Source organism: Rhinopithecus bieti, unplaced genomic scaffold (genome assembly GCF_001698545.2).
Source record: "Rhinopithecus bieti isolate Rb0 unplaced genomic scaffold, ASM169854v2 scaffold_34238, whole genome shotgun sequence".
NCBI lineage: Eukaryota > Metazoa > Chordata > Mammalia > Primates > Cercopithecidae > Rhinopithecus > Rhinopithecus bieti.
Window position 1 is genome coordinate 184,628 of NW_016814414.1, and position 13,190 is coordinate 197,817.

General features: G+C 39.4%; 1 protein-coding gene across 1 annotated transcript in view; it reads right to left on the minus strand.

Moving 5' to 3' along the window:
• The window catches only part of ADCY8 (adenylate cyclase 8), a gene marked incomplete at its 5' end in the record, with an annotated part of 186,091 nt that extends 173,435 nt beyond the window's left edge, over positions 1–12,656 (minus strand). The window contains one exon of the mRNA XM_017850127.1: positions 12,507–12,656. Coding sequence (XP_017705616.1) covers positions 12,507–12,656 — 150 coding nt within the window. The remainder of the gene's footprint in view (positions 1–12,506) is intronic.
• Positions 12,657–13,190: the final 534 nt, after the last annotated feature.

A 13,190-nucleotide genomic window follows, 5' to 3' on the forward strand; every position in this document is an offset into this window, starting at 1 on the left:
AGACTGGATTAAGAAAATGTGGCACATATACACCATGGAATACTATGCAGCCATAAAAAAGGATGAGTTCATGTCCTTTGTAGGGACATGGATGCAGCTGGAAACTATCATTCTCAGCAAACTATCACAAGAACAGAAAACAACTTTCGCATGTTCTCACTCATAGGTGGGAATTGAACAATGAGATCACTTGGACACAGGAAGGGGATCATCACACACCAGGTCCTATTGTGGGGAGGAGGGGTGGGGAGGGATAGCATTAGGAGATATACCTAATGTAAATGACAAGTTAATGGGTGCAGCACACCAACATGCCACATGTATACATATGTAACAAACCTGCACATTGTGCACATGTACCCTAGAACTTAAAGTATAATAAAAAATAAATAAATAAAAGAACTATGTGATTAAGAAAAATAATAATCACATATTTGGGGAAAGAGAAATGCTTATTGGAAATGCTCCTTAAATTAATTATTACTTTACTCATTTGATACAGTGTTAGTGAAAGTTTAAATACTAGGGTATATATTATAGGGGGAAAATCACAATTCCTCCATGGATCAAGGAACTTGTAATCCAGCAGAGGAGATATGAAGACATGACATATATAACTCTAAGACTAAGTTGGAAACTGCCAAGCTTACCAAACTCTTGTTTGTTACAAAAAAAATTCTATTTAAAATCTCCTCATTTTAATTCCGGCACCTAACTCAGGACGTGGTCCACAGTATGTATTCTATAATGCAACAACCTAATTAGATTTTGATAATATGTATTTGACTATCACCAAAGCTCTGAAGAGAACTCTTGAGTGGAAGGCTCTGAGAAAAAAGTCAATTAATGTAGAATTTTTATTGGATTTTAATGCCTTTGCTGAGTCCTGAATAAGAAGTGATAAAACAAGCATACTAGATGGCCCCTGGACCAAGCTGTGCCTGAAGCCTGCTTAGAAATAGAACTCAAGTCTAATGCTGGTTGGGGAGGAAGACAGTCTACCACGGAATAAGTGATGTTCTGTGATTATTGGCAGTTTTCTTGTACTTGGTGGGTAGGAAAGGAGAAAGCTGGAGCCTTTAGAACACTTTGGAAGAGGTACATGAGCATAAAATCCCATGTGAGAAGGGCAAAAGGAGCTTCCTGAAGAATGCACTATCCTCAGTCTAGTCAGGACATATGACTGCAGGTGGGAGCCTTCACTGGAAGCTGCTACCTTCATGGGTCACTGGGTCTTTTCCTCTGGGTAGCTTTAGTGTGTGTTGAACTATATCTTTTCCCTATATTAAGACAACTCATCTGATTGCCCCACATCACTATGTGTATTCCTGTTGATCACATTACAGTCCTGTTGTGACAATTGTACACCTGCCCCTGGATATTCAGTAACAGGAGGCAATACGTTCTTTTTATTGCTAGAACCAATATGAGTTGAGTTTCCTGTCATTTGAGACTAAAAGAGTATGCCCGATGTGGAAGGGAGGGCTAGGGCCCTCCCAAGGGAGAGGGGAGTAGATTGTGAAGAGCATCCCATGTTGAAGGACATCGTAGCATAACAATTGGTTATATGGGCTCTGGAGCAAGACTATTTAGGTCTGAGAACCAACTGTGCAACTTACTAGCTCTCATTTAGCCTCTCTGTTTTTCAAATTCCTCATCTATAAAATGGAGGTTAAAAAATTCACCCACTTCAGAGGGTTTATCTGAGGATTAAATGAAGTAATCTATGTGAAGTACAGAACCTCACACGTAGTAAATGCTATGTCAGAGCCAGTCACTGTTACTTCCATCCAGGCAACGTTTAAGGAGGGTAGAGAGGTAAGATATGGGTCTGATTTCATTCTAAAGGCAACAGGAAGTTGTATTAGTATCCCAAGCTGGCATTAAAAAATTACCACAAAATGTGGTGGTTTAAAACAATAGAAATGTATTCTCCTACAGTTTTGGAGGTCAGAAGTCTGAAAGGAAGGTGTTGTCAGGGTTGGTTTTTCTTCTGGGGCCCTGATGGAGAAACTGTCCCATGTCACTCTCCTGGCTTCTCGTGGCTACCAGCGGTCCTTGCAGATGCCTCGCTCCAACCTCTGCCTCTGTCTTCACAAGGTGCTCTTTTGTGCACTTCCTGCGTCTGCCTCTGGGATTCTCTGTGTTCTCTTCTTATAAGGAAGGATACCAGTCATATTGAATTAAGGCCCACCCTAATCAAGTGTGATTTCATCTTGAATCAATCTGTAAAGAGCCTATTTCCCAGTAAGATCACATTCTGAGGTTTGGGGGAACATGCATTTTAGGGGGACACTATTCAACCCAGTATAGAAGTCATAGAGATGACCTAACTAGATTTAGTTTTTAGAAGGATCACTCTGGCTGCAGCCTGGAGAATGAATTTCAGGGAATGAAAGGGTTGTTACAGTGATCCAGGAGAGAAATGGAGAAGGAAGTAGGGTTAGAAACATTGGAAAAAATAAGAAAGATGTATGAGAAAGAGAATTAACTGCTCATAATTATTACTGCATGTCAGGGAAAATGGAGAGGATGGGTAGTGTGAGCTTGAAGCGTTGGCGGACAAGTGGTGCTGTTTGTTCACTAAGGGAATACTGCAAGGGCAATGTTTTGGGAAGGAAAGATCAATACTTGTTGAGCAAATGAAGGACTAAATAATGGTTTTGCCCTATGCCAGGTTTCCTTTCACGTTGACGGCATAGTTCTAAGCCTCTGTCTCAACTTTCTAGATTCCAACGGCTGATCAAGAGTAGTGTCAATGCTTTTAAAAGATCAACTTGGAATTTTGGACTTCTCATAAATAATTTACATAATAGCACTGCATCACAGTGGCCTCCCTACACCGCTTAAGTGATTCACTAGCCTATCTACTGTGAAAGGCTGTCAACAGTATACACTAAATGCTCATAGCGAGCTGGTTCTTTCAAGTCTACCCCCCCTAGTCTGCTACTTGTGTCCTGTCTTTACCAAGAGGCAGTAATGTTTGTTTCCAAGTCTGTTTATGATAAGCAAGCTTTTGTTTCTATGAAAAATGAGTTGAATACTATGCTATACTCAAAATTTTCATTCTAAAAACGTTGCTTTCAAATGAGCTGTGGGCAAGACATTTGCAAAAGATTAGAAGAAAAAAAATTCTAGGACGCTTTTACACCAACATAGCTGAGATAGTGCCTTTAAATTATTTTACCTCTTTTATATCCAATCCATTTTGGGTGTAACTCATGCAAAATAGTAAATGTAGAATTCTGGTCAACTGACCCTTACTCCAGTCCCACTAAAATAAGCTATTTTAGGCATGGATTATTTAAAAAATACTTATTTTATTTTTCTCCTGCTCTATTTTACTACCACTCTTGAAAAGTGCCTTCAACTGTATCAAGACAACAGACCATGTCTTCTCTTCAGCATTTTATAGTAAGGCTATATTAGGTTTCCAATTTCAATTTCTTTAGTCAAAATTATCTGCACAGACTTTCAAGATAAAAAGCCCCCACAGAGTTCTTCAGCGGCTCCTCCATCTTCTCTAGGCTGGATCAAAGGTGTTGAGGCCTCGGATGGTGATTGATTTCTGCTTTCTGGATGGCCTCTGTATGCAAATTATAATTGCACATGAGCATAGGGTCATGAACTGGCTTTGAATCAGGGGTAGCATTAACAATCTGTATTGCTTATGGATGCCAAATTTGAAGTAGAACACAAATAACAAGAAGAAAAACTGTTGTTACTAGAATCAGAATACCTTTTCCTTTGAAACTTAGGATATGGCTCAGGTGATCCAACAGTTCAAGGATCAGCCATGACCCCCAGCTCTCATCTATTGAGGCCCCACTATGTCAGCCAATGGGTCAGATGCTTTCTATATATTGCTTGATTTTCTTACAACCAGCTTGAGATGTAGGGTTTATTATCTTCGACAGATGTTGAATCTCAGGTTGGTGTAACCACAGTCACCCAGATATAGACTTAAAGCTCTGAATGAAATACAGGTTTGTTTTTCTTCAAAGCCTTCACTTCTTCCATCATACCAGAAAATGCAAATAATGTGCTAGGAAAATTGCAAAGAACCAGGCAGCCAGATGGAATGCAAGAGCTGGTGTCCCACCCACGTCGGGTAAACACAGTTCTTCGAGTGAAGTCAGTTGTTACAGGGAGATCAGAGGCCATTAACACTGGTACTGTGCTTGCCACTCAAAACCTTCCTGGCGATTGGAGGGAACCATGGTGCTAACCCTGATATAAAACAGCATGTGAAAAACCCATGTTATTGAAAAATGTCTTAGTGCCAAAAAGAAAGAAATAACTTACAACAGGAAACATTAGAGGAGGCTTCATAAGGGAGGGTGGGGGGGATGTGAGCATCAGATTGGGGCGTTGGTGAGATTTTCACAGAAATAGCCCTAACATTTGTAGAGTTCTTTACAGTTGAAATAACACCTTTTCAGGCATTATGTTATTTGTCTCTCGAAACACTCCTGTGGGTTAGGGTGGGAATTATCATTTCTAATTGAGACATGAGGAAACTCACATACAAAATGGTTTGACAACTTGCTTAGAGTCACACTAGCAAGTTAGAAATAGAAATGGGACAAGCATCTAGGTCAATACTGTCCAGTAGAAATACAATGTGAACCACATATACAATTTAAAAATTCCCAATTTTAAAATTCTGTAAAAAATTAGCCAGAAACAGTTGAAAATCATTTTAATTGTATATTCTACTTAACCAAATATATTCCAAATATAATTTCAATGTATAATGAACATTCAATTAGTTTGTAAAAAGTCATTAATGAGATATTTTGCATTTCTTCTTTTTTTGGATTGTCTTTAAAATCTGGTGTGTATTTTCCATGCACAGCATGTCTCATTTTAAAGCAGGCACATTGCAGGTGCTAAATATACACACAGGGCTAGTGGCTGCTATACTGGACAGAGTAGAGATTTTCTGACTTCTAGCCCAGTGTCTTTGTGCTCTGTTGAACTGCCTCACAAATATATACAGAGTGGGAGTGGAACATCTCATCCTAATGGAGCAATAGTGGCATGTTATTCAGGTTCCTGGCAGGACATAGCTGGTACCTCAAAAGGGATAATGAAAGAGAGTTATTGAAAAATTAAGGTACTCAACAATGAATGGTAAAGCACCCCAAGGTTAGGAAGGGCTGGCAACTACAAACACCCTTGGAATCTGGCAAATCCTTTACTTTAAGCGAGGGCTGCCTGTTAGGAACTGTGGCTTTTGGTGGATGAATGCAGCCACTGTAAATCTACAATCCAGCAGGGTAGGATATGGGAAGATAAATGCATTGACGTCTCTGTCCTCCCACACTCTAGTTCACATCCAGTACCTCCCACTGGCCAAACCCAACCAGAAGCCAGAGGATAATAAAGTCTGTTGATGAGATCCATAAAGGCCACACTCCAGGGGCAGAGAAAATGGCAGAGAAGCAGAGAGGGATGGAGACAGATAGGCAACGACAAGCAAGAAATCCCAGTCATAGACATGCAGGGCATCTTTGCTGGGCTGTGTGAGGTGTTGGAGTACAAAGTGGGAGGTAGCAAGTGAAATGATTGGAATGTCATGCTGGAGCCAGGTAGTGAATGGGCTGTGAGGCACAGTAAATGAAATGGGAGGGGGGGGAGTTCTATGGGCAGTAGCAATCCTGGGGCTTTCTCACATTTAGTGTGAGGTCTTATATAATCCAAATTGGGCACTAAGAAGATGATCCTGACAGGTGTAATACTCTGTGTTGGGGTTTTGAGATGTGAGTCATACACCTCCCTTCTCAAATGAACCAAGTGAGAAATAGATATGGAAAACAGACAGGAATCGACCAAATCAAATCATTCAATCAAAGCAGCCACTTTATTATTGGCAAACGAATGGGAGACTTGGCTGCCAAGGAAGCAGACATGAGCTTCCTATTTTGTATTTCTGCTCTATAGCCACAGTTCCCCAGCCAGAGGCAGAGTAGCTGGCTACTGTGGGCTCACTGCATCAGTAGAATCCCTTCAGGGAGGACAGCAGCCTGAATGTCTGGGCTTCCTATAAGAGGGAAGGGGACAGCAGCCTGCATAGGTGGCCTCTCTGTGGGGAGGAGAGGAGCCTGCATGGGTGGGCTCCCTGTGAAGAGGACGAGAACTTACATGGGTGGGCTCCCTGTGGGGGACAGAGGAGACGGCATGAGTGGGCTCTCTGTGGGGAGGACAGGACCCTGTTTGAGTGGGCTCCCTGTGGGGTAGACTGCCTGTGGGGAGGAATCAAATTCTTATCCCACAGAAAGGTCTGGAGAATGTATGTACAATGACTTCTAACATATGAATCCTGCTCTCTGGAGAAAAGAAACCAGTGGATTCCTCCCTCACCATCTCAACGTCAGATAGAGAGGGACAAGAATAGGTGAAAGAAAGCAGTGGCTTTGGCTTCATGCCCCGCAGAGCTCAGTAAGTTTGTTTAGTTTATTGTTTTAATTTCATAGATTATAAGGAAAATGGAGAAAAGGGAAATAGATTTATTTTTCAAGAAGAATGTTAAGGTGAGTGACTACAGGTGGCTAGATTAGTATACACTGGTTAGTAACTGGTTAACACCAATTAGAAAGCTATTTTGTGAGAGGACTTAAACCAGGCAATACTAGTAAAGGAAATATAGAAAAAATGTGTGCATAAATGGTGAGGATAGCACCCACAGGGATAGGGACCACGGTTGATGTGAATGGATCAGGTACAAGGGTGTATCACAGAGAAAGAGGAGTACTTTTTCGGGGGATGGGAGGATCATGAACAGGCCGAGCTGGTGATACGTGTGGGACATGCTGAGGAGGCTATCGAGCTGGTACTGGTGGTGGGCATCTGGAGCTCAGAAAAGAATTCTGATGTGGGAGTAATCAGGAAGTGATGGTTGAAGCCATGATATAGCACCTAAAGAGAACTAAGAGAAGAACAAAAAAGAAGGGGTCAAGGAGAGGCCCTTGAAGGATGCCTACATTTAAGGGTTTAGAGGAGGAAGAGGGATATGTGAAGGAAACAGGAATCTGAGACTGGAATGAAAATCAAGCGCCCCATAGTAAAATTAAGAGAGGAGAGTACTTCAAGGAAAGGGTGTTGGGGGGTGACTCAGCAATGCCAAGTGCTGTAAAAATTAAGGATATGAGGAGGCAAAAATAAGCGAAGGGTATAGCAGAATATATAAAGAGATTAATCCCATACAGAAATGTATGAATGAAACTCTCATGGAGGTGACATTTGAGCTGAGTTTTGAAGGATGGATAAGGTACAGGGATGAAAGGAAGGTTACACCAGGTAGGGAAAAACGTGTAAACAAAGGCATGAGTGTAGAGGGTAAGGAGAATGTGTAGGAAAGAGTGAATATTTCAGTATAAACTAAAGAATAATGAATATGAAAGATGTTGATAACATATATGGCTGAACATGATGGGTGGTCAGTGGGTAGCTTTGAATGTAAGGAATGAAGAATAACAGAAAATGACTTGGAAGTAAGAGGTTTTTGGAGTATAATGAGAAGACCTATCCAGTTGGAGGAGAAAGAATAAAGATGCTAAGGTTCTACCACTTTTAGGTCAACTCTGATTCTCTGAATGAATTAACAATGGCAATGCTCTACTGTACTGATCAATATTATTTTTAACTTTAAAAAGTTCCCAAGATGTTAAAAGGCACCAAAATGAATCAAATGATTCAACTCAGAACTCAGTAGGAAACCCAGCTTTCTCAATCTACTGTCCGAACAACCAGTTTACACCAATATTGTCTAACAAAGATATTTAAGTTTAACAGAATTGCTTTAATACAGCTAAAACATCTGCTGCATTTAAAAATAATCTTCCTGCTGCTGCAACATATGGTATCATCAGAAACTTTATTCCAGTGCCCCAGAGCTTCTGAGACACCTTGAAATGCCATGATTACCATAACGAGGTTTATACAATTCTCCAAGCTGAAAGACAAACAATTAATTCATTTTAATATTTAAAATAAATATGGGCCACTTGCATCATCTGGGAGAAGAAGCAGGATTATGAAAACTATAATAATTAGAATCTAACTCCCTAAAGAAAGATGCTTCAAGATGTAGCTTCCAGATGGAAAATTCCTCTAACAAGTCAGCTTAAGATGCAAGCTCAGCCTGTCTCAGTCTCTCCTGAATTGGCTCTTCCCACTAAGATTTTAAATGAAGGGCACAATGGGCACAGGTATCTGTATTTTTACACAAAGGAGTTATTATAATATTCATGTAGGTAGAAGTGAAGCTAGGAGCCAAAGTTTGAATTCAATATAACTAGTTAAATAAATATTACTCAGAAGATCCTACATTTCAGCCACTATGCTAGATAAAAACCAGATAATCCGTTGAATTATGTAGAGTAGCTGCCTTTAACTAGTCTTTAGAGGTTGTGGAGAGAGAGAAGCACAGATTAGTATATGTTATAAAGTGGGACACATTCTTTAATAGACTTAACTATCATGGCATGTGGCGAATACAAGAAAACCATCTCAACTCCACCTGGGAGACAAAAGCAAGCCTCGTGGAGAAAGGAATGCTGAGGTAGAAGAGTAGAGACACATTAGGAGGGAGGTGGATTTCCCAGAACTATTAATACATGGCACAGGGTGGTGAAATAGCAGTTTGGGGAAAGAGACATGCAATGATTGAGATCCATGTGGCATGCTGTAATAGAGATCTGACAAAGAATTTCTTCACTTTGGTGTACACAGCACTTTGAATAATGCCTGGTGCATAGTTAACAGTCAGGAACTATATAGCTGTTATTGAATGGAAAGCAGTAAGGTTCCACTTAACAGGTTCACAATTTGCTTCAGGATGTCAGAGAAAACCTGGTGTCCGGCATTGCTGTCCTTTACTAGGTCATACGTATCTTGTCATCAGTATCTTTGCTAATTTCTTTCTTTCCTCTCTTCTAAGAATTAAAGTCATACTCATCCTCCAGGTCCAATTCAGAGTAAAGACTGAGTCTTATTTGGCTGTCTCTCTATAGCATGAATGGGTGAATAGATAGAAGAATAAATGAATGAATGAATGATCATGGGAATTCTCATAAATCCTTCCAGCAAAGTACTTCCTCTCTTCCTTCAAGATTTTTGCATGTGTTTTTTGCTCTTTATGGTGTACTCTTTACTGCCTCTCCACTGAGCTGAATCCTATTCACATGTCAGCTCAGGTAAAATTTTTTTTTGATAGCTTTCTACAAGCCTCCAGGTTAGTTTTGACCCATACACTATTGCCATACGTGTCCCTGTAGTCATTCATCTTCTACACCAGGTAAACTCTTTAAGGCCAGAAACTGATTGCTAGTCAGCATTATATTCCCAATGCTCAGCAGAGCTCCTGACACATAATAAACCCTCCACAAAGAAATTAATTCACGGTTGAACAAATTAAATGATTAATTTTTTTGTATCCTACCATGAGATAAAATCAAGAATGCATGAAAATCCCACAAAACATGGTCATTTCTGTTTAATATAACCTATTTGATTCTCAATTTATAATTGCAAAATATTACCATCAATCTTATTTAGGATCATTATCCAAGGAAAAGGTATCTGCTGTCACTTAGGTTCTTATAGCATCTCCTTCACAGGGTATAGAATTTTTAACAGTTATGTCATTATAATTAGTTCCGATATGAGGTGGATGAGAATTCATTTGTCAATGACATGATATTTTAAAAGATATGGATAGGACCTAATGATGATTCTGGTTGCTATGCACTTAAGGAGAGCCATCATCCTGATTTACCTCCATATAAATAGCCCTAAGTTATTACAACTGAGCCAAGTCAATCCATAATAAATTCTCACATGAATCCTCTTGGGACTGAACTATGTTGACTGATTCATATAAATCATTACACACAATAATGCTAATAGAAACTCTTCACTGACTTGCAAGGGCGTCTCACACAAAGTAATTCTAACCATTAAGGACTTTTCAGGAAGGATGTTATTATTCCCATGGCATTGATGGGGAAACTGAGACTCAGAGTTTTCTCAAGCTCACTAAAATAGTAACTAAGCAAAAATTACTAATCCAGGGCAATCTCATTTGAAAGTCTATGTTTTCTCTGCCAGACTACACTGCCCATCTATTACTGAGGAAGTTCTCAAGGATAATGGAAACCTGAAGCAGAGATCAAATGCCAGTGGAAAGTAACTTTAGCACTGATGATGTAGAGTCAGCTATCTCAGACAATACCCTTGAGTAAATAAAGGGTGGTCAACATGCCACAAATATCATAGTTGTGAATATAGGACAAAAAGAAGCCTACACAATATTTTACTTCATCCTAGGAACAAAGCACCTTCCACAAAAGATAGTCTTTTCTTGTATTTTATCCAAGAAATCAATGAAACTGACTTGTATGTCTGTATTGCTTTCTACATAGTATCTCATTTGAGGCAAATGTAATGCAGAAGAGAAAGATATTGGCCCATGTATAAAAAAGGAACCTATGGTGGAGAGTTTAATAGCTTAGGTGGTCCAACTAGGAAGTAATAAGAGCCATGACCCAAACTCTAGTGGTCTTTTCACTACATTCTAGTTGTCGCTTTCTCTTACCTCTGTATATTATTATTTTCTTCCTCCTTCTGCCAACTCAAAAAAAAAAAAAAATAAAGATTAGAGGGAATGGTGGATGATTCCTCCACAATTGTGGATTAATAGATCACAGTGATTCCAAGACACCCAACTTGAAGGATGGGAAAAGAAGCAAAAAGTCATATGGAGATGGTAAGGCAATAATTTTTAGTGTCTCCAATATATCATAAACACTAAATAAGAGGCAGCCCAGACAACTCACCCACAATTTCAGCTCTCGTTGTGACAAAGCATTAAGAACAGTTGAATACATTATTAATATGGCAGCATTCTCTGAACCGGCACAGATCCCATGGAAACAGTGACATGCCAGTCTGGCAACTGATCTGTTTTGCACAGGAACATAATACAATAGTCCTGGGAGATACTCATGTTTATTGTACAGGGTGTTTTCTTTCTTAAAGTTATTTTTCTTAATTATTCCAAGGGTTATTCAGAGAAATTACTATGAGGTTCCAGAATTATTTTAGGCAATAACTTCGAAATTCCTTATTCTAAATTTTGTAAAATCAAAGTAAGATCTGAAAACTCAGGAGTTTCCTCTGCCCCAGGAGACAGCAGATGGCAGTGGGAGTTGAGTCCTGGCAGGTGTACCCTACCTGTCCATCTCATCCATTATCACACAGACCTGGCTTCACTCACTTCAAAGATTCCTGACTCCCTGGTGATTTGATGCAAATTAATCATGAAGTAAGTGATGAGTCTTTCTCTGCTACTTTCTTTATGATTTTTGCAAACTATTATTGCCTAAAGTCTTAAATAAGAAATGTGCTATATTATAAATAATAAGACATAACTTTAAGAAAAAGGTCTTAGTTAAAAAAAGGTTTCGTATTATAGAAATAATATATCTACAAGCATAAAATTTCCAAGAGCATATATACTTGGGATGCTATAAATTGATGCTAAAACCAATTTTCAACACATTCCTGATATTCCTCTTGGAAAATTGTTTTCAGAACCAAAGGTATGCATGGATTTAAAATATATAAATAGCTTTAATGGAGACAAATCTTTATTCTTTGAAAGTAAATTTGATTTTGGAGAAATATATTATTTGAGGCCAAAACTACTTTTAAGTTCCTATAACAGCCACCCAATCAGGATGTCCAAAAAATTATTGTGTCTTAACCTCTCCAAATTGGAACACATTATTGCTCCCTGCAATCCAACTTCTTTTCCTACCATATCACTTATTCTGATGTTGGCATCATGTCCACAGGATTTTTTTGTGTGTATATCCCTTCTAAAAATCAGGTTGTGGTTTTAGAGACTAGGCATGTGTAAGATTCTTCTCTGCACTTACTCTAATTTGAATTGGTAGAAAGTAAACATTTTTATCTGAAATAACACATTTACAGTTTAAAAGATAGAGGGTCAAAGACAGGCATGCTGATGGTTTTGAGGCATCATGACTTTGTTCACAAACACAGATGTCAGTGAAAGGTGTCAGGAAATACATCTGTGACTGTAATCACTTTATTTCTTATGGGGAATGATGAATTGAGTGTGGAGAATAAGACCAACCCATTTGACCATTTGAGGGTCAAAGACAGGCATGCTGATGGTTTTGAGGCATCATGACTTTGTTCACAAACACAGATGTCAGTGAAAGGTGTCAGGAAATACATCTGTGACTGTAATCACTTTATTTCTTATGGGGAACGATGAATTGAGTGTGGAGAATAAGACCAACCCATTTTGACCTGTAAGGCTAACACAACTATTTCCGACTCTTGAATCCTGTGACATAAACTTTAAGAGAACACTTGCAAGTCAGGACGTGTTTGGGAGCAAAACAGGAGCTCCATATAAGTTGGAGACTGGCTAGGTGATAACTAAAACACACAGCCTTGTCAGTTGGTACCTGTCTTTGGTTCTCTGTTTCCAGGCGCAGCCTGGCCTCCACACACCTCCGAGTCTCCAGGAAAGCTTGGCGCTGGGCCCGGTCTGACAGGTAACTGATGAAGATTCCAGCTGTGTTCATACACATGAATAACACTGCCTGGGCCACAACCTAAAACAAACACAGTCTGGTCAGGTGCTTAAAACAAAAGCTATTTACAAGCAACAATAAAATACACAAATAAATATGAATTTCCAAGGTAAATCCTAATGTAGTAATCCACATGTTTAATCGCATGTTTGTAGAACTATGCCCTTCATTCAGATCTTGAGACAAATGTCATCTCTTCGGAGAGGGCTTCTTTCACCACTTTCTCCAATTTAGGCTTCTTTCTCCCCAGGTTTAGACTGGAGTCTTCATGGGAAACCTGCTGTGAAAAAGAGAGAATCTGGTTGACTTCTTTACTCCACCTTCTCTCTCTCCCCTTCACCAGCAAAAGCTTCTGGCTTTTAAGGGGTTGGAGAATCTGGTGGGAATAAAAAGAGACTAATAAGAAATAGGAAAGGAATCCATTGAATACCTTTGACTTCGAATACATTGACTACTATATTTAGACTCTGGTGTTCTCAGATCTTCTTGGATAGAATCCAAGTCTTGTTTCTAACTCAAGAAAAGAAACACGTGTCTATTGCTTTTCATCTCCAC